At 35.5% G+C, this 22,421-nt stretch overlaps 1 protein-coding gene across 1 annotated transcript; it reads right to left on the bottom strand.

Moving 5' to 3' along the window:
• Window positions 1–21: 21 nt before the first annotated feature.
• LOC132069250 (ankyrin repeat-containing protein ITN1-like) lies at window positions 22–722 on the bottom strand. Its single transcript, XM_059462660.1, has one exon. It carries the CDS (start codon window positions 614–616, stop codon window positions 98–100), a length of 519 nt encoding a protein of 172 aa, XP_059318643.1. The 5' UTR covers window positions 617–722; the 3' UTR covers window positions 22–97.
• Window positions 723–22,421: the final 21,699 nt, after the last annotated feature.

The following is a 22,421-nucleotide window of genomic DNA, read 5'->3' as shown; positions in this document are numbered from 1 at the left end:
TAAAGACAAAAAAAAAAATACTAAGTGATTTCTTCATATCATCTAAGTTAGAATGACCAAATATTTATGCAATGAGAGGTAGCAGATAGTCGGTGGATCAGTTGAGGTATGTCTGACACCACCTATATAAAATAAGGAAACAAAGAATGAGTTTAATTTTACCTGTATGGCCGGATGAAGCTGCAGCATGAAGTGAAGTAGTGGACATATCAACTTCAAGCATCAACAGCATCTGCACATTATTTAACAAATGTTTAACCACGTCAATCCTCCCTCTCTCACATGCTACATAAAGCACACTCTTATCCCACATATTGGTCTTGTAAGCAACCCAAGGATCATTCTCAAGTAACAGTCTCACAATTTCAAGCCTCCCTTCTCTGCATGCTTCATGCAAAGGAGTCTCCAAATCCCGGTTCTCGGCCGACGACATCTCCGGGAACAACTTCATGATCACCATGGCCAATTCAACATGGCCAAGTCTAGCTGCTAGGTGCAATATTGTGTGTAATGATCCTTCAATGGTTTGTTTTACTATATTTACATCTTCTTCAATGAGTTTTTCAATGGCTTGAACATCTCCCCTGAAAACTGCTTCATTTAGCCGCCTGTCCATTTTTTTTCCAATTTTAATTAAAAGTGTTTATTGTCATGGGAGACTGACTATTTATGAAAACTTAAGTCTTTTGTTTTCCACAGCTGCAGCAACCAAGAAAATTCCTAAGGGATTCCCAAACGTACGTGTTCTTTTTTTGTTTCATTTCTTATTAAATATAGGGTATATATGTGGCGGGTATTTCTTCTTGCAAAATGGTGAAAGTCAAGACTGAAAATAATTTTGTATGGGTTGGTCGGGAGTGTAGTTACCAGCATGGGTGGAGCCAGAATTTAGAGTTACGGATTTTGAACTTGTCACCGAAATCATAGTCGTCGCAGTTATTAAGTTCGCAATCAAATATTTATACATATTTAATGATTTTTTTAATATGAATATAAGGTCCAAACAAAAGTTATTGAGTTCGTCTGAATCCATAACTGACACATTTCCTCCGCCCCTAATTACTTGGCCATGCATGTCGCTTACCAGAGCCAGCATAGGATTCTAGCTTATTTGTATTTTAACTCGACTCAACTCAGTTAAATCGAAAGAGACAGGCTCAGATTAGCTTGTTTTGAAAAAAGTTTAATTTGATTCACTTTCAGTCTAAGTTCAGCTCATTAACCAATTAATCTACACAATCAAAATTTAATTAGAGCTCGACTAGCTAAGTCAAAATTAAGGCTTGATCAACTCTACTCGACTAGCTGTTGATTTGTGTAATTTAGCTGCATTGAGGCTTAATTTATAGCTTAAACTCATTATTCATATGATTCAATCGTATTCAAATTCAACCCTCAATTTAAATTGTTGTTTCTTATTTTATCTCTTAAGATGACAGTTTATTATGAATTTAATTTCTTGAATGGCTATGTAGATCCATGCGTGGATACAAATGTTAAAAATATGATTGAGGTTTGCCTAGAATGTGATTACACCACTAAAGTTCAATTGGACCCAACCCAAGTTGAGACGGACTTGACTCAAGCCTTGAGTCAACGAACAAATCAAGTAATAACAACTGTTAAAACATGTGCTTCTGAGAAGAGGTGATATGCACACACTAATGATGGCTTTATCATTTATTTTACAATGCTTACATGGTTTGATATTTCTTTTTACAAAGGTACTCGAATAAGTTGGGGAAGGATACTCGGGTATAATTGTCAAATGAAAGAACCTTTAGTCAAAATTAAGTATATATGTTGTGATTTTGTTAGTTATTTTATAATCGTGTTACTTGGAAAATGCCTCATAATTCACATACGGAGACATCAATGTCAATCTAGAAGTGGCCGACCATCTACATATGTGACCTCACCTCTTGCATCAACATTTGTTCATTATTTTAATACAGCACTCCTACTAGTATTTACTTTTGGTGACTCGAAGGTCGTCCGTTAGTTTTGTTTTATTCCACCCAAATCTTTGAGACGCTAAACAATCAGACTAGCAATGACTGACACATAATTTCGTACGATCAGGTACTTTTTTTAAAAAAAAAAAACTTTTGGTGAATCCATGACTTTTGGGTATGAAAAATAGAGGCTGCATAAGCCCATCAAACCCGTTAAAACAACTGCTAAATTAGCTCAAATAGCTGATTTGAGGAAGAGCAAATTTCAAAATGCACTACGGTTCCAAAGCTAATAGCTATAGTTTAGCTATTCACAGTTCGTAGCTACACTTTCATTGCCAGGCGGCTGTATTCCTTGTGTTCGTTCGCGCAACGAATACAGCCTGCGCTAACTGTATTCGTTCGCTTAACGAATGTAACATGTATCAACGAATACAGAGGCGTCTATAAGGATAACAAACAACAAAAAACAAGGGGCATATACATGGGTACATAACCCCAAAAATTCAGTCAAGTAAAGATACGAACAACGAAAATACACCCACACCTAAAAATTAGTAGATACATGGAACAATCAAAGATGAATATACAATGTATACAAAGATACAAACAACAAAAATTCATAAAATATAAGGATTTACCGAAAAATTCCTCCTTCGGAATACAAAAATACACTATATTTAAAATTAGAAAATTCAGCCAGATCTGAGGATGAGGGTTCGTGCTTCGTGTCACCGGAGACTAACGAAAATCCAGCCAGATCTGATAAATACACTCAAAATCATCGGTCGGAGTTGCGCGGATCTCGTTGAATTACCATAGCTAACTTAGCGAAATGTGAGAATACACTTAAAAGCATCAGATCTACTAAAATCCTTCGTTGTAGCCAAATCTGATTAATGAAGTGAGAGGGAGCACGACCAGATCTGTCGAAGATGACGAAGTTTTGCCGGAGCAGGGGAAAGGGAGCACGACCAAATCTTAAAATCATTGGTCATCTCCAGCGATCCATCGGACATAGCCAGATCTGAAAAATGAAGTGAAGTCAATTTACAAAATGTAGAGAGGAAGAGGCGGAGGCACCGGTTGAAGAGGAAGTGGTGGAGGGAAGAGGGTTTTGATGAAAGTGGGACAGAAACAAAATAGAAGGAATTGGGATTTTGCTACGAAAGTAAAATAGTAGCTACGGTTTGTAATTATTTCAAATCGTAGTTATGTATGGTAAATATAGGGTATAAGTTAGTTGGAAGAATTAACTATAGGTGACTTGTGGGGACCATTTCATCTCAAAACCCATTTAAATATGGGATTAAGATAATTGAGGTTCAAAGTGTATTTTTTAAAACTTCTTAATCTTTTATAAAATACAAAAAGATCCCAACTTAATTCAAAAAACCCACTAGCCCCCTTCTCATCCTCCCACCCCTCCCCCAGCCCCACACCCCACCCCCCTCCCCCAATTTTTTTTTTTTTTAAGTTTTGATAATTTTTATTTGCTTTGTCACCATTCCCCTCCTCCTCCCACCCCTCCCCCCACCCCACACCCCACCCCCCCCCCAATTTTTTTTTAAAAAAAAAAGTTTTGATATTTTTTATTTGCTTTTTCACTAGCCCCTCCTCATCCCACCCCTCCCCCCCCCCCCCAAATCTTTTTTATTTGCTTTTTCCCCCCCCCCCCTCCCTCTCTCCGCCCCCTTCCCCCAAAAAAAAATAATTTCTTTTTAAAGTTTTAATTTTTTTTTATTTGCTTTTTCACCCCCTCCCCCCCACCTCCTCCTCCCCCCGCCCCCACCCCCACCCCCCAATTTTTTTTTTTAATTTTGATTTTCTTTATTTGTTTTTTCCCCCCCCCCCCCCCCTAAAAAAAATTAAAAAAACAAATTTAATTTTTTTTTTTTACCAGCCCCCACTCCTCCCCCACCAAATTTTTAAATTTTGTTTTTTGATTTTTTTTATTTATATTTTCACCCCTTTCTCCTCCTCGCCAACCCCCCCCCCCCCCGCCCAAAAAAAAATTGAAAAGTTTTTCTTTTTGTTTTTTTGCACCCCCACCCTTCCAAAAAAGAAAGTTTTTCAAAAAATTTAATTTTTTTGCACCACCCTCCCCCTCCCTCCCTAAAAATAAATGATTTTTCTTGAAAAGAAGTTTTGAATTTTTTTTTTTTTTTGGTTTCTTACTTCCCCCACCCATCCGAAAAAAATTAATTTTGTTTTTTTTAAAAAAAATCGCCCCGCCCCCCCCCTCCAAAAAAAAAAATCTTGGAAGGAAGTTTTGAATTTTTTTTTTTTTGGGTTTAGGAAAAATTTGGATAAAATCCGGGTTGTTGTTGTTGTGTGTTTGTAGTGAAATAGAAGGTTTTTCCGTTGTTGTCCTGGTATGGTTCAGGGTTTAGGAAAAGATATCCAACATATGGTTTTTTTTGTTCTTGTCATGGTATTTATCTGGTTCTGCCTATAGAAGATATCCAACAGATTTGTAGTTGTTGCAACAAGTTATATACTTGTGGCAACAAGTAGACAATCTGTTGCAACAACTACAAACCTGTTGGACATAACTTCGGATTATTTGGTTCTATTTGTAGAAAATATCCATGATTTTTAGTTGTTGCAACAAGTTCTACACTTGTTGTAACAAGTAGACAATCTGTTGCAACAACTACTAATTTGTTGGACATAGCTTGATTATTTGTTTACCTTGTAGAAGATATCAATGATTTGTAGTTGTTGCGTAACAAGCTCTACACTTGTTGCAACAAGTAGACAATGCATTGCAACAACTACAAATCTGGTTGGACATAGCTTGATTATTTGGTTTTGTTTGTAGAAGATATCCAATGATTTGTAGTTGTTGCAACAAGCTCTACACTTGTTGCAACAAGTAGACAATCTATTGCAACAACTACAAATCATTGGACATAGCTTCAGTTATTTGGTTCTGTTTGTAGAAAATATCCAACAGATTTTTAGTTGTTGCAACTAGGGTTGTTCACGGTTTTGGTTAAAACCAAAACCAAACCAAAAACTTAACTAAACCAAATTAAAAAAACAGACATTTGGTTTGGTTTGGTTTGGTTTTAAATTTTAAAAACCGATAATATTTTAGTTTGGTTATGGTTCTATTAAAAAATAACGGAATAAATAACCGAACCAAACCAATAAATTATATACATAAATTTTATAATTATTTATATGTATAATAGTAGTTTTTCATAAATAATTATAAATATTTTATCCTTTATGTTATTTGTGAATGATGTTTATGAACTTATTTGTTTTGATTAGTTGTGGTATTTGGAGCCAAGGTGGCTGTTGAACAATTATTGTTTATGAACTTATTTATTTTGCTTACTAATTGTAGCAATAGATGCATATAGTAGAATTACTTGGTTTCTTAGTTGCTTAGTTGTTACAACAAATTACTCACCTTGTTGGAAAAAAATCAAAAAATTGCTTAAATTATTGTAAAAACTAAAAAATATGTCGCAACAGATGAGTTAATTGTTGCAACAGATCATACACTTGTTGAAGAAGTTGCAACAAGTTACTAATCTGTTTCAACAGATGGATCAGTTGTTTAAGCAAGTTGACTAATTGTTGCAACAGATTAATCACCTTGTTTGAATTATTGCAACAACTTACTCATATGTTGCAGCAGGTATCTCATATGTTGCAACAACTTACTCATATGTTGCAGCAGGTATCTCATATGTTGCAACAACTTACTCATATGTTGCAGCAGGTATCTTATATGTTGAAACAACTCCTCCATTATTGCAACATATTCACGATATTGCTAATCTGTTTAAATAAGTTACTAATCTCTTTAGACAAATTGCCTAAATGATTGCAACAGATCATACAATTGTTGAAGAAGTTGCAACAAATTACTAATCTGTTTCAACAAGTTACTAATCCGTTCCAACAAGTAACTAATCTGTTTAAACAAGTTATTAATCTGTTGCAACAGATAGTACAGTTGTGAAAGAAGTTGCAACAAATTACTAATCTCTTTCAACAAGTTACTAATCCGTTTCAACAAGTAACTAACTGCTGTTTAAACAAGTTACTAATCTGCTGCAACAGATCATACAGTTGTGGAAGAAGTTGCAACAAATTACTAATGATTTTAGTAGATATATATATTGATCACTAAATATAGTTGATTTCCATTGTTTATCACTAAATATGGGTGAATCAAGTAGTTCACACCAATTCACTCAAATGATCACTCCATTTAGTGCGTATTGGACTTAGTTGATCATCTATCCTGACCCAAAACACCATTAAATTACTTAAGTATATATATTGATCAATAAATATGGTTGATTTCCATTGTTTATCACTAAATATGGGTGAATCAAGTAGTTCATATCAATTCACTCCCATGATCACTCCGTTTAATGCGTATTGGACTTAGTTGATTATCTATCCTGACCCAAAACACCATCAAATTGCTTAAGTATATATATATTGATCAATAAATATGGTTGATTTCCATTGTTTATCACTAAATATAGGTGAATCAAGTAGTTCCCATCAATTCACTCCCATGATCACTCCATTTAGTGCGTATTGGACTTAGTTGATCATCTATACTGACCCAAAACACCATCAAATTGCTTAAGTATATATATATATATTGATCACTAAATATAGTTGATTTCCATTGTTTATCACTAAATATGGGTGAATCAAGAAGTTCACATCAATTCACTCCAATGATCACTTCGTTTAGTGCGCATCTTGGACTTAGTTGATCATCTATCCTGACCCAAAACTCCATCAAATTGCTTAAGTATATATATTGATCAATAAATATGGTTGATCTCCATTGTTTATCACTAAATATGGTTGATTTCCATTATTTATCACTAAATATGGCTGATTTCCTTTATTGATCACTAAATATGGGTGAACTAAGTAGTATCATTGCAAACAAGTGTAGTATCTCGTGCAGCAAGTGTAGTATCGGTTGGAACAATGCGTAGTATACGTTGGAACAACTATAGTATCCTTTGTAACAAGCTGTGGTATCTGCAAAGAATCGTAATATCGTTATAAGAATACACTTAGAATTGCCCATCTAATCCATGAAATTACTATCTAATCCATTAAGGAAGTTAGTATATATATATATATATATATATATATATATATATATATATATATATATATATATATATATATATATTCATCACTAAATATCGTTGATTTCATTTGTTTAACACTAGATATGGTGAATCAAGTAGTTCACATCAATTCACTCTAATAATCACTCGTTTTAGTGCATCCGACTTAGTAGATCATCTTTCCTGACTCAAAATACTATCAAATTGATTAAGTATTATATATTGATTACTAAATATCGTTGATTTCATTTGTTTATCACTAAATATGAGTGAATCAAGTAGTTCTCATCAATTCACTATAATAATCACTCGATTTAGTGCATACTGACTTAGTAGATCATCTTTCCTGACTCAAAATACTATCAAATTGATTAAGTATTATATATTGATCACTAAATATCGTTGATTTCATTTTCTTATCACTAAATATGGGTGAATCAAGTAGTTCACATCAATTCACTCTAATGATCATTGGATTTAGTGCATATTCCTGACTCAAATTACTATCAAATTGATTAAGTATTATATATTGATCACTACTTATCATTGATTTTCTTTGTTTATCACTAAATGTCATTGATTCCCTTTGTTGATCACTAAATATGGGTGAATCAAGTAGTATCTTTAACAATCGTAATATCTGTTCGCAACAAGTGTAGTATCTGTTGCAATAACTGTAGTATCTGTTGCAGCAAAATACATAGTTGTTGAACAAGTCCTTACTCTTGTTGGATAAACACAACAAGTTACTAACTTTCTGCAACAAGTCACTCCACTTGTTAGAAAAACCCCAACATGTAACTTAGTTGCTGCAACAAGGCTGTCGGTTGTTCGCAACGTGCATTGCTTATTTTTGGAAATCTTTTAGCGAGTTGGATAAAACACAAGTTACTAGTTGTTGCAACAAGTTTACGAGCTATTGCAATGTATATTCATTGCTTGCCGAAAAGCTGATTCGAGAATTTATTAACAACACACACATTTGTGATTTGAACACGATCAACATATCATATAAACCAAGTTCACAAGCACCAAGAGAGAAATTAACATTCTAAAAAAGAATAACATTAAAATGTCATAAAGTTCCAACAAATAAGCGTTATTACAACACGGTCAATTAACAACTATGGAGCATTTCGGCTTGGACAACAACTACAAATCATTTGGATATTTTATACAAAATGAACCAAATAAGCGAAGCTATATCAATGATTTGTAGTTGTTGTAGTGATTATCTACTTGTTGCCACAAGTGTAGAACTTGTTGCAACAACTATAAATCGTTGGATATCTTCTATAAACATAACCGGATAAATACCCGGGACAAGAACGGTAAAAAACATCTATTGGATATCTTTTCCTAAACCACGAACCATACCGGGACAACAACAAAAACCATCTATTTCACTACAAACACACTACAACAACAACCTGAATTTTATCCAAACTTTTCCTAAACCCAAAAAAAAAAAAAAATCAAAACTTATTTTCAATATTCTTTTTGAGTGGGGGAGGGGCGTGGTGCAAAAAAAAAAAAAAAAACTTTTCAAAACTTTTTTTAAAAAGCAATTTTAGGGGGGGGGGGGGGGGGGGGTAGTGAGGAGGAGGGGGCTGGTGAAAAAATAAAAAAATATATCAATTTTTTTTAATAGTTTTGGGGGGGGGGGGGGGGGGGGGAAGAGGAGGAGGCCTGGTAAGAAAAAATTAAAACTTTTTTTTGGGGGGTGGTGGGGGTGGGGGGAGGGTTGTGAGGAGGAGGAGGAGGGGGGGGGGGGTGAAAAAATAAATAAAGAAAATCAAAAAAAAAAAAATTGAGGGGGGGGGGTGGGGGATGAGGGTAGGGGTAGGGGTGGGGGTGGGGGAGGGGTTGCGAGAAGGAGGAGGAGGGGGTGAAAAAATAAATAAAGAAAATTAAAAAAATTAATTATTTTTTTGGGGGGGTGGGAGCGGGGTGGGGGGTTAGGCGGTTGGGAGGAGGAGGGGGTGAAACAAAAATAAAGAAAAAAAAAATTTGGCTAGGGTGGGGTGGGGGCGGGGAGGGGGCAGGGGAGGGGGTGGGGGTGGGGGGAGGGGTTGCGAGGAGGAGGAGGAGGGGGGTGAAAAAAAAAAATAAAGAAAATTACAAAAAAAAAAAAATTTTTTTTTTTGGGGGGGTGGGGGTAGGGGGTTGGGAGGAGGGGGGTGAAAAAAAGAAAGAAAATAAAATAAAAAAATTGGCTGGGGTGGTGTGGGGGCGGGGGGCAGGGGAGGGTGGTGGTGGCATGGGGTCGGGGGCGGGGTCTGGGCGAGGGTGGGTCAAAGTGTTAAAAATAAAACTTGAGTGCAAAGTGTTAAAAATAAAGTTGAGGGTTAAAGTGTCAAAATAGAAACTTTTGAGCAACTTCAAAACCCCTTAATCACTAATAGAAAATTATCACCTCTACCTAATAATTAAAACTTGAGTCACCTATACTAAAATAAAAAACTAAAGAGTGACTAATAATTAAATGCCCCAAGTTAGTTACACCATGTAATTTTTCCTTTGAGCAGAACTATTTAAGCCATAATCCGAAGTACATAAATTTTTGTAAGTCCAGTCATTCCAAAATCATCTCAAACCTACAAGACTGAAGTTGAAAAAATCTGTATATAAAGTTATAAACTTATGTCTCAAATTAGGCATGTGCAAGCAAACTTCAGATATTCTTATTTAAAGTCTAGCTTGGTAGTTTCATACTATTGTATAAACATTTTTTCTGAAATTTGGCTTGACAGTCTCAAACTTCAGACTCCTATGCTAGACTTTCATAATTTATTCATTCTTTTCACTCATGTTAACTCCATTTTCATTTCACTTGTGGTGCCTCCATTACATATACTTCAATTTAATTTATTCTCTTTTAGTCTGAAATTAATTTATTCATCCATTACATCTCACTCATGGTATCTCGTCTATTTCATCCATGGTGCCTCAATTTAATCTATTAAATTTCAATTCAAAATTACCCTAATTAAATGAAAATTTACAATACAATAACTAAAACACTTAATAGGTGTTTGACCATGAAAACCAAATATATTTCACTTTATTTGAAATTTTGAAATTGGAATTGAAGATGGAATTGTGTTTGGTTATAATTTTTGCAAAGAATATTTGGTTGTTTGAATATACTGAAAGTGAAAACAGGTTTTTAGGTGTTTTTCAAATTCCAAATTTGTATTTAGAATTTTCAGGACCAAACACTGGTTTTCAAATAAAGTGATGTGAAAAATTCTCATGGCCAAACGGGTCCTTTAGAGTTTAAAGAGCAATGCATATGCTGGTACCCCACATTACAATTAGTATCATAGAATCTTTGTTAACTAATATTGAGCACGAGGAGTAGGAGTGAACAAGCAGCGAAGGAGCAGACTTTTATCCCCAAATTGGATACAATTGTACAATATGAAAAAATTGAACATAGCTTGAATAGTATGGTAAAAACTGAGTACTGATGCAATTCCTGTGGCTAAATATACATCTAAATTTGTGCTGCTCATGTCATTTCTTATCGGAAACTTACATAAATCTACCGTCGGTCAAACTTAATTACTGGCAGTAGTTCAAAAATACAAATCTATACACTGGTATGTATATTATATGTATTATATGTACAACAACAACATACCCAGTTGAATCCCACAATGTGGGGGGTCCGGGAGCAGAAAGTGTACGCGTACCTTACCCCAACCTTAAAAGGCAAAGGATATTGTTTCCAAAGATCTCTCGCTCGTAAGAACAAGAATTTATATGTATTATATGTATAATATATAATATTTAAGTATAAATGTACAAAATCTATACATTTTTGTCCTTTTTTTTTTTTTAATTAGACCATCATAGGTATTGGGCTGCTCATTTCATTTCTTATCAGAACAACTAGTTTCAGTAGCCCAAGTCCATTAATGCATTTCATCCATAGGTGAGTAGTCATTTTCTCTTTCAACAACAAAAAATAGCTTTTCTTCTTCTCTCTCTCTATTTCCTCCTCCTTCTGTTAACAGATACCCACAGATTCATTGCTTAAATAATACTCCATAGTAATAGCCTTGTAGCTACAATTTTACCGACGGATTATCAAGACAAAGTCTTAACTAATTTTCTTATTAATATTTTCGTCAAGTAAAGTTGGCGACATAATTTAAATCATTGCTCAATTGGTCACTACATTAAAGAATAGTTAATTGTTAAATATTGTAGACATTCAAGTTTTACTGGATTTAGATACCACAAAAATTTGAATCATGTCCTAAATTCAAAACATATTAATTTGTGTAAATATTATGGACTAATATTTTGAGATTTTCTTACATATTATAGCTACTTTTTCATATTTATCATATGTAGCTGATTTTTAAATTTTTACTGTTGTATTTCGTTTGTAAAAATACATGTATTTCCTGACCTTCCTTATTTTTTGGATGATTTTTTAGTGCCCCATTAATTATGGAATATTCTAATAATGGATACACCCCACAAATCACGTATTTACCATATCCTCCATAACTCATCAGATTTCTCTTTCATAGTTAAATACATGTATCTTTTTGGGCTAAATATTTGGGCTGTATTTCCTTATAATTTAATACATGTATTTTTTTTCCTATTTTCTTGAGCTAAATATTTCGGTTGTATTTCCTCATAGTTAAATACATGTATTTTTTTCCTATTTTTTGGGGTTAAATATTTCGTCTGTATTTCCTTATAGTTTAATACATGTATTTTTAAATACAAGTAAATATAAAAAAATACGCTCTATACAAAAAAATACAAGCGAAAATATAAAAAATAACACTGCATTTCCACCAAAAAAGATGAACACATTCAAATCTTTTAAAAACTACACTGTACTCATGAGGAGAAATACAACATAAACAAAAACACTAAAATTTACCAAAATTTGTTACTTGTAATGGGAGTAAAAATCGTGCTAAGATGTGAGAGAAATCGTGCTAATTAATGTGAAGAATAATGGGAGTAAAAATTGGATAGAGAGAATTTAAGATGTGAGAGAAAAATATTTAAAAAAAAGAAAAGAGATTGTGAGTAAGTGAGAGAGAGGTACCTTATTTTTAGAAAAATACACTGCATTTAGAAAAACAAGTTATAGATGGTAATTTGATAAATAATTAAGCTACTAATAATAAATACAAAAAAATATAGTCAATATTAATAAATAGGTCGTAGACATAGCTATAACAGGAAAATTTTCCTTGAATTTATTATTTAAATCCAACATATATGGATTATTAAAATGTATAAATCTAGTGGGCTAGTCCATCTAGTTGGATTTTAAATGACTACCCAGCTCCATTAGCCCTAGATCCTTAGCATGTGTCAAATCACATGGCGCACCAAGTCAAGTCAAGGATTAATAAAATCATGTCACATGCATATGTAATGAGTGAGCCAAGTCAACATTAAGAGCCGTTTGGACATGATTTGAAATCATGAGATGAAATCATGATGATTTGAATTGAAGTTTTGTTTGTACATGCAATTTGAATTTTTTAAGTTGTATTTTTTCTTATAGACATAAAAACCCCATAAGTTGTGAAAACCATCAAAACTTTCCCAATTTTTATACAATCTTACCAAATGAGTAAGTCATAGTTCATAATAAGATTAATACGCTACTAGAAGGCCTTTTTGAAAAATACAACATCAATTGATCAAACTTTAGTTCAATAAAATGAAAATTTGAACATGAGTTATAGTGTAACTACTCTTTAATATACATGGTTGGTAAGAGTAAATTAGTCATAAATATACTACCAACTTGTAGATCTTTTAATATTTTGATATAAATGGTTGGTAAACATAATTAGTAAATATATCTACCAACTTATGGACCTATTTTTACAAAATATAAACTTATTGGTCAACTTTTACATTAAAAAAATTTGAAATCATGATTTGGAATTCCAAATCATGCCTTTTTGGATGATTTGGGATTTAATCTCATGAGATGAAATTGCATGTCCAAACACCTATTAAGTACCACTCAAAAGTCGTCAAATGTCCAAAATGACATGTCTTGGACAATTAAATATTACAACTTTATCACATAGCTTAAGTGATAGATTCGTGACTCATACGAAACTATTAGAATCAAGCAATTGAGTTCATATGTAATTGGAGTGTCTACCCTCTATAACTATAAATAGAAGGGTTACATAACTTTCTAAAGTCATTCGAATTTTGAGAGCAGGCATCCCCAATCAGAAGTAGAATATATATATATATATATATATATATATATAATACGAATTTATCAATGTAGGTAATTATTGATTAATCATCAATTAATGCAGATGATAACCTTGATCAGAGCTATCAACATCTGAGTTACTACTACCCTCATAACTATCTTTCTTCACAACTTTCATTTCTTCAACTCTACTAATATTACTCTTAGGACTTTCCTCTTTCATCTTCTATCATCTCTTCTTTTTCTCCAGTCAGTCTTCCTTTTCCATTGTCTAACCAACAAAATTCCCAAATTGAGAAACACAGCCATAGTGCACCGTCCCTTATAACCACAACCTCAATTAGTACCCAATTGCCTATTTTATCGTGGCAATATTGACCATATATATAGCCGATGCCGTAAAAAAAGTAGAAATCCACATTACTTTATGTGTTGCCACCATTAATTTCATCATGGACCTTCTCTTGAATAGAATAACACTAACAAGAACATTAACAATTCCTAGGGAAAGGAAAAGAGCCACAATGTTACATACTAAGAACACATCAAACGCTGCTTAAGTGCTTTTCCACTTACTTGATTAAATCCACCAGGAGGATTAACCCCAGCAGCAAATGTGCCATTTTTATTATCACTGCAACAATTGTTATGATTTTTCCTGTGTTTCTCAAACCTTCACTTTGGAGCTTGATTTTCTTAAACCTTCACTTTGGAGCTCGATTTTGAGAAACTCAAGAAGTTGAAACCAACCGTAAGTCATTTTTGAGTATCCGGTTGTGTGTGCTATGTGTTTGTGCTAGATCTTCTCCGCAGCAGATTTGATAAAAAAAAGTTGCCTGCTGTATCTTTGTTGGTCACAACGAACAAAGAAAAGGATAGAGGTGTTTTGACCTTACCACAAATCGGACATAGGTGTCAAGAAATGTGGTATTTGATGAAGCATTATCACGCGGTCCGAAGAAGTCACAGTACCAGATTCAAGAGAATTGGAGCAAAAGATACAACACAAGCTTAAAGAAGAAGAATAAGAAATTAAGGCAGAATCACAACAAGAGGTAGGTAAAAAAAACAAATCACATATAGAAGATATGTCTTCAAAAGGAGAAAATAAAAGGCCATGGTAACCTGGAGTCCATGAAACTCAGAAGAGTTGCAAAAAAGAGTCCAAAAAGCTACGCAGCCTCAACTAAGAATGTCCACACCACTGAAACGCCCAAATAATAAGTATATAAATGCAATAGTAGCTAAGGTTGACAAGGTCAGGGAGCTTACCACCTTCGAAGAGTAGTGAATGGAGAAAGGCAATGCAGGAGGAGATTTCAGCCTCAAGACTAAACCAGACTTGGGATTTAGTGGAAACACCTAAGGACATTAAACCCATATAATGTAAGTGGGTTTATAAGTTGAAAACACATCCTGATGGATCTATCGAGCAGTATAAGGCCCGACTAGTATCCCGAGGATTCTCGCAGAAGTACGGCTTTGATATAAAGAGACATTTAACCCCTGGCAAAAGTTACTACAGTTTATGTGTTACTGGTTTGGCAGATAGTAAGTCCTAGACTATGTGGCAGATGGATATGAAGAATGCTTTCCTTCATAGAGGGTTGGATCGCAAGATATATATGGATCAGAAACAATGTTTCATGAATAAAGACAATCCTGATTATGTGTGCAAACTGAGGAAGGTTCTATATGGTCTGAAGCAAGCCTCCCGAGCATGGTACGAAAAAAACTTTTGAGTTCCTAATCCAAAGTGGCTATCAAGTGGCACCAGTAGATTCAAGCTTATTCATAAAAGCTCGTTGATGCAGGCTATGCGTCCACCAAATAATGTATGAAGAACCTGGTTGTGTACCAATTCCTTCATGCAATGCAGTATGTAAAGGACACAAGATGTTGCCGTGGAAAACTCCTTACCCAAGGGATTAAAAAACATGACCTACCCTAGTAGGATTTCAACTCTAATACACCGAGCAACTTTAGGTTACAACTCCATCGCAAGCTAGGAATTAACTCCCATCATCATTCACCCTTACAATAACGCTTTTGCAACCTAGAGACTACCCCCCGTAGTCCCTCCACACTTGCAATGCTCCGATTACAAGCAGCTCCACTTAGCTAACTCTATCTAAGGACACTAATACACTTAGACTAATCCTAGACTAATGTACTACTCAACATCTTGAGGAAACACACTTTCAAAAAGCACCCTTTGAGACTTTTAATGTCTTTACAAACAGCTTCCTTTAAAGAGAAGAGTAGGTTTATAATTTAAGCACAAACGAACAAAGACTCACAACAGTATAAAGAACTTAACTAAAACTTGTGTCTGGATCAGGTTCTTCAACTTGTAGGTAACTTTGTTCTGGAGAGATCTTGAAAACTTGTGTCGGCAGCTTTGCACGATTTAGATTATGTTTTCAAGTTTACTCAATATGTTTCCATCACGGTGTATATATAGTGGGATGGATAGAGACCACTCATTCACTTTGACCTAAAGCATGGGCCAACTCATAGGTGTACTTACGTGCAGCAAGTGGCTCGCTTTCGGTATCTCTTTTTTTAATTGTCTCCATCTCTCGGTTATTATTTTGACAATAATAAAAAAGCAAGAGTAGATTCAATTTCCCCTTTTTTATGATGACAAACATAGACTATGTCTCTCATCTTAAGAGTAGGTGTCTCATCCAATTATTTTGACAATAATCAAAAAATGAATGCACTTGGAACTATCAATTTCCCCTTTTTTTTATGATGACAAACTCATAGACTATGTTCCCTCTGAGAACCAACTTCCCACTTGTTCCCCCTTTGCGAAGCAGACCATCATTCTCAAGGTACCTACAACATGTTAGAAATATAGTACCATTGTCAACTGGAAGACAAAAATTGCGACAATAACATCACATATCAATCTTCCAGTTCTTCCCCCTTGCTCAGCACGTCTTCCCACAGTTGTGAATTTTCAGCACAATGGCTTCCCCTTTAATCACCGTATGTTCAGTGCAGTTCACTTTTACCTCACAATTATATCTTCCCTTTTTTGGAAAGATTAAAGCATAGCCAACAAGAAGTCCAGATATATTAACTCAGAGCCACAAGGGAAACATAATCATGAGTAAGATAGAGGAAAACAAGCTAACAATAATGCACAGGAACACAGCAATATTCTTATAGAAAGATCAGCACAAGTGCATATAGTAATCAATTTAGTATACACAAATGATAGTTAAACAACAACTATGCTAAATTTAGGAAAAGGTGATTTCAGTTTTATGCAAAAAGAATGGGGGCTGGGAAGGATTTTCTGGACAGTGTAGAGACTTGAAGGGGCTGAGTAAATATAGGTCAATTTCTATGGGCTTGACAATCCTTTATCATCTCATCTCTGAGTGCGTCCACTTGAGTTATCAACATATCCCTCTCTGCCTGTAGCTTTTCAATTTCTCCTTTTTCTTCTCGCCCAGAACCTGTTCTTTCGGACGATCAACTAGTTGGGCTTTTAGAAGGGCATTTTACTCCTTGAGTTATTTTATCTCTGCATTTGCGGTTTCTTAAGCTTCAATTAGAATTGAGAGAGTGGATGAACTTCCAGCACTTGGTTCCTGTGGTACAAACTCACACTTCTTCAAGGTGACCAGCGAGAAAACATAGTCCTTAGTTCCCAATGAGGCTCTGCCAGTTCATACATTAAAGTGCCCAAGGACTTTCATTAAGAAAAATCCATACTGGAGACTAGGTCCTCTTCGCACAATTTGCGCCACCTTACTCATTCTCTCGATCATGATGGCCGGCAAGTTGATTAGTTCAAAAGATGTAAGAGCTTTCGTTAGATCCAGGTCTGCTACCGTAACAGTAGACCATCCCTCCATTCTTGGCAAAAACCCCTTGTTGACAAACTCAAAAGCTCATTCATGCTCAGGCTTAAGCTCACTCTTTTAGAGACCAACTATTGTTGCTGACCCTGCAGCTTTAACAATGACTTGCTGGGATTTTAGAGATCTCTTATCTGCTACAGCTCTCAGTCTCGTTGTCTTTACTCCCAAGATTTTCCTAAGTGTCGACTTAGTGAGCACACACTCTGTCAAATTCAATGTTAGGGCCAGTGCATTATCAGAGCAGAGCAGATTCTTATAGAACCACTTCTGCTTCATATACACATCGTAGTGGTTGAGTAAAGATATAGCTCGGCTCCTGGAATTTTACCATTTCCATCAAATCCTTCATTCTGGCTCCTCTCTCAACTTGACATCAAAACCCCTCCCAAAGAGAGCCTTTTGATTTTGTAGATTCTTTTTACTGCTTCTTTTCTTGGAGGAACTTGGTCTCTGTGCTTCGAAGGTTTGGGGAAATGAATAGAGAACAGGATGAGAAAGATGTCTTTTAAACAGGCTGAGTTGATGCTTTTGGAATAGGTGTAACAGAGGATAAAGGATTGGTTTAAGTAACGATAAGGCACAGATACTATTTTGAAAGATCTTGGAAGAGTAAAGGACATATACTTTATTTGGAAATCCTACAGTTCAAATACATTTATGAGTACTGAAAAGATTACTGACCTAAGATACGGAGACCAGGTCTCTAAAAGGTAATTTGAATGTATCAATAGTCATTCTAAACTGTGCAGAATTTCTTGCGCTTAAGTTCTTCTAATCCTCCCATGTATGTATATCTGTAATGGTACAAAAGTAGGTTAGATGTAGCCAAAAAACATTTGCCAGTGAAGTACCTAACCTCCTTTGTAGCCATTGAGAGATCCCTTCCTGCACCATTTGAGGGGGAAAAAAACTCATCTCCATACGACACACATCCTGCTATAAGGGCTTTGAAAGGAGACCTTTTGACCTCAGTCTTACATCTTGGATCTGTCACGATTTATTAATTTATGTTGACTACTCCTTATCTCTCCCACCCCTTTAGGCTATGTCAGTAGTTGGATTTGGAAACCTAAAACAGCTTGGGTCCTTTGTAGTTGTAGAAAGGATGGATTAAGGTTCTTCTAGCCCACTCGGGTAGCATGTTCTTTTTTTTTTCCTTCATGATCCTTTCTTTTGAGGATCTGTTCCTTTCTTTCTCGTTCTCTTCTTGACAAAGTTCATTTCTATATGAATAGCTTTAATCCTTGTTTCAAAGGCTTCCTAGTGGTGATTATCTTGTCCACCATGTATGTATTCTTAGTTTTCCAAATTGAAAACATCATTGTTGTGAAGATTGTATGGCGCCTTCTACTCAACAAAGCCAAGTCCTCTTTTGTTGTTTCCATTAGTCTCATTTCTGGAAGTAAATTCATCAGAAAACCAGATCCATTTTAGAGTTTTGTCAAGATCAAACTTAGCCCTTTCTAATTCGTTCTTGAGCTGCTCATTCTTTTTAGTTTCAGCAGTAAGGTTCAGCTTTGCTTTGACTCCTCTTCATGCTCCAAGAAAGTCTTACTTGCTTCTTTTCTTCTTTTAAAGAAGATTTCCTCATATTTTCTCACTTGACTTTCCAACAAGATATTTTGTTGGTTAGTCTCATGAACTTGATTCTTCATATCTTTAGCTAACACACAAGTCCTCCCGATTCTATTCTATTTCATAAAGAGTAAGATTTAACTCATGTGTCTCTACGGTCAGGGCGTGATACGCATTAATTAGCACGCCTGACAGTGATATGAGTTTTCTTTGAGAGTACAATTTTAGGTTTTTCTTTATGTCGAAGAAGCTTACCTTTGTTCACATCATCATCATCATCCGTGCCAGATTCAGCCGTGAGTGCAAGGTCTGACTTATGCTCAGTCGCTCCATCATTAATTGCCATCATGGACAATTCCCATTTATCATTTTCACTCCTGAGACTCACATGAAAAGTTTCCTCAGGCTGCAAGTGCTTGCTTCACAATCTCATCAGCAGCCTCTTTCTTTCTGAAACTTCTGTCATGGACTTGGTTCCTCTTTGCAGTCCTGTCATAACTGTCCTGCTTGTTTTGAGAACAGTCTTTTATGAAATGATCTGGTTTCCCACATATTTGATAGCAGTAGGCATCTCCCTTGAAGTTTCTACTGGAGCCTTATGTTCTAGGAAATCCCCCACTTCTCTTGATCATTTTGTGAAATCTCTGCATGAGATAGGCCATTTCTGACTCGTCATCACTTGAGTCTCCTTTTGCAGTTTTGAGAACTGTGCTCTCCTCCTTCTTCACCTCATTTTTTTTGCTTTCTTCATGATCATCTTCATTTCCTGAGTCTTAAGATTCCCAATGAGCTACAGGTAATACACCAAGCAACTTTCTTACCAGCTTGGTGGTTGTGATGACTTCTCCGAGAGAGTGGAGCTTTTTAATTGTAGAGGTGAATCTGGTGTGCATCTCATGAATGGATTCATTGTCTTTCATTTTGAACATCTCGTACTTCGTGATGAGCATGTCAATCTTGGAGTTTTTTACATGATTTGTTCTTTCATGGGCAATTTGAAGAGCTTCCCAGATCTCTTTGGTTGATGAACAAGCTGAGACTCGATTATACTCATTCAGTCCTATTCCACACATGAGAATCTTCTTGGCTTTATAGTTTTTTTCAATCCTTTTTCTGTCAGCTTCATTTTATTCCTTTCTCATTTTGACAGTGGTCTCTTTACCGTCTTCACTTATGTGAACTGGAATGTAGGGACCATCACAGATGACATCCCATAGCTCTGAGTCTTCAATCATGATGAAATTGTGTATTCTAGTCTTCCACCACCCATAGTACTTTCCATTACATCTGGGAGGTCTGGTGAATGACTTTCCTTCTTCCATATTTGGTGGGGTTGCCATTTCATAGATCCTTTCTAGGTGTTAAGCTTTTAGAAAGCACCGGCTCTGATACTAATTGGTGCAGGCTATGAGTCCACCAAATAATGTATGAGAGACCTGGTTGTGTACCAGTTCCCTTATGCAATGCAGTAAGTAAAGGACATAGGATGTTAGCATGAAAAACTCCTTGCTCAAGGAATTAAAAACTACGACTTACACCAGTTGGATTTCAACTCCACGACACCGAACAACTTTAGGTTACAACTCTATCATAAGCTAGGAATTAACTCCCATAATCCCTCACCCTTACAAAAATGCTTTTGCAACCTAGGAACTAACCCTCGTAGTCCCTCCACACTTGCAATGCTCCGATTTCCAGCAGCTCTACTTAACTAACTCTAGCTAAGGACACTAATACACTTAGACTAATCCTAGTCTAATATACTACTCAACAGCTTGAGGAAACACACTTTCAAAAAGCACCCTTTGAGACTTTTAATGTACCTACAAACAGATTCCTTTAAAGAGAAGATTAGGTTTATAATTTAAGCACAAACGAACAAAGACTCACAACAGTATAAAGCACTTAGACTAAAACTTGTGTCTGGATCAGGTTCTTCAACTTGTAGGTAAATTTGTTTTGAAGAGATCTTGAAAACTTGTTTCGGCAGCTTTGCACGATTTATATTATGTTTTCAAGTCTACTCAATATGTTGCCATCACGATGTATATATAGTGGGAGCATGTGAGATGGACAGAGACCACTCATTCACTTTGACCTAAAGCATGGGCCAACTCATAGGTGTACTAGAAAAAGCAAAGCAAGTGGCTCGGCTTTTAATTTGTCTCTCGCGACGGTACAAGAGAGCGATACTGCACAGGTCTCTCATCAGTTTTGAATTATTTTGACAATAATCAAAACACGAATGCGCACTTTGAACTATCACTCACGAAGGAAAGCTAGCCATCATATTAGTTTATGTTGACGATTAATCATCACATGAGACGACTTGGATGAGATTTATCGAAGTAAACGAAAATTGATGGTGCTATTTCAAATAAAGGAGTTGGGCGAACTAAAACACTTCCTTGGCCTTGAGGTTGAAAAAAACTAAAGATGGATTATTCCTTTGACAATAGAAGTACGCGAATGGTCTACTCCAGAATTATAGAATGACGGGTTGCAAGCCGTCTTCTACGCAGATAGAGCCAAACTTAAAACTATGTTCCCATGAAGGCAAAGGCTGGAGGATGACACAATGTATCATGAACTTGTCGAAAGTCTCATCTATTTAACATTGACCAGACCAGATATTGCCTTCATAGTTGGAGTAGTCAACAGATTTATGTAGAAACCAAAGAAGCCTCACTTGAAAGAAATCAGGAGGATATTAAGTTATGTAAAATGAATTATTGATAATGGACTATTCTACATTAAAGAAGATCCTTACAAAATTATTGGATATTGTGATGTGGATTATGCTGGTGACCATAATACTCGATGATCAACTACCAGATATGTCTTCAATCTTGGATTGGCTGCAATATCATTGTGCAGCAAAAGACAGCCAACGGTTTCACTTTCAAAGACATAAAGGAATATCGAGCAGGAACAATGGAAGCACAAGAGAGCACATGGCTAAAGAAACTCCTGAAAGACTTGCATCAACCTTTGGAAGATACCATGCCACTATATTATACAACTTATCAGCTATACATTTGGCCGAGAATCTTGTATTTCAGGCCAGGATGAAGCACGTGGAAGTACATCATCATTTTCTTCGAGAAAAAGTTCTTCTGAGTGAAATTGAAATGAAGCAAGTCAAGACAGACGAGCAAGTAGCGGACATATTCACAAAGAGCCTGGACAATATAAAGTTTATAAGATTTCGGGAAACCATTGGAATGGTTGGAAGAGATAACAAAGTTGGTACTGAGGAGAAGTGTTAAAATAAATCATCACCAACTTTATTCTTGATTGGTCTCTTCTCTAGAATGTTCAAGTAATTCTAGAGAATTCAAATAATAACTCTAGAATGAGAATTCTAGAGTGGTTCCAGAAAAAGATGGTTAGGAATATTCTAGAGAAAGTTGTAAATATCTCTTACTAGATCTTTCCACCACCACCTGTAAATAGAGGTGGCCATTTGAGCTGTAAGCAAGCAAGAAAGTAAGAAGTGAGAAGTGTGAGGGCCAGTGAGAAATAGTAGAGAGCAACAAAGAGAGTTGCTAGAGTGTGAGTGCAAGGAAAAAATTGAGTGTAAGAATTATAAGACCGAAGCTGGTCCTTACTTTGAAATAATAAAATTCGAGGTTTTTAGCAACCAATTGTG

Source organism: Lycium ferocissimum, chromosome 9, assembly GCF_029784015.1.
Source record: "Lycium ferocissimum isolate CSIRO_LF1 chromosome 9, AGI_CSIRO_Lferr_CH_V1, whole genome shotgun sequence".
NCBI classification, from domain to species: domain Eukaryota; kingdom Viridiplantae; phylum Streptophyta; class Magnoliopsida; order Solanales; family Solanaceae; genus Lycium; species Lycium ferocissimum.
This window is presented reverse-complemented; position numbering and strand designations above follow the sequence as displayed.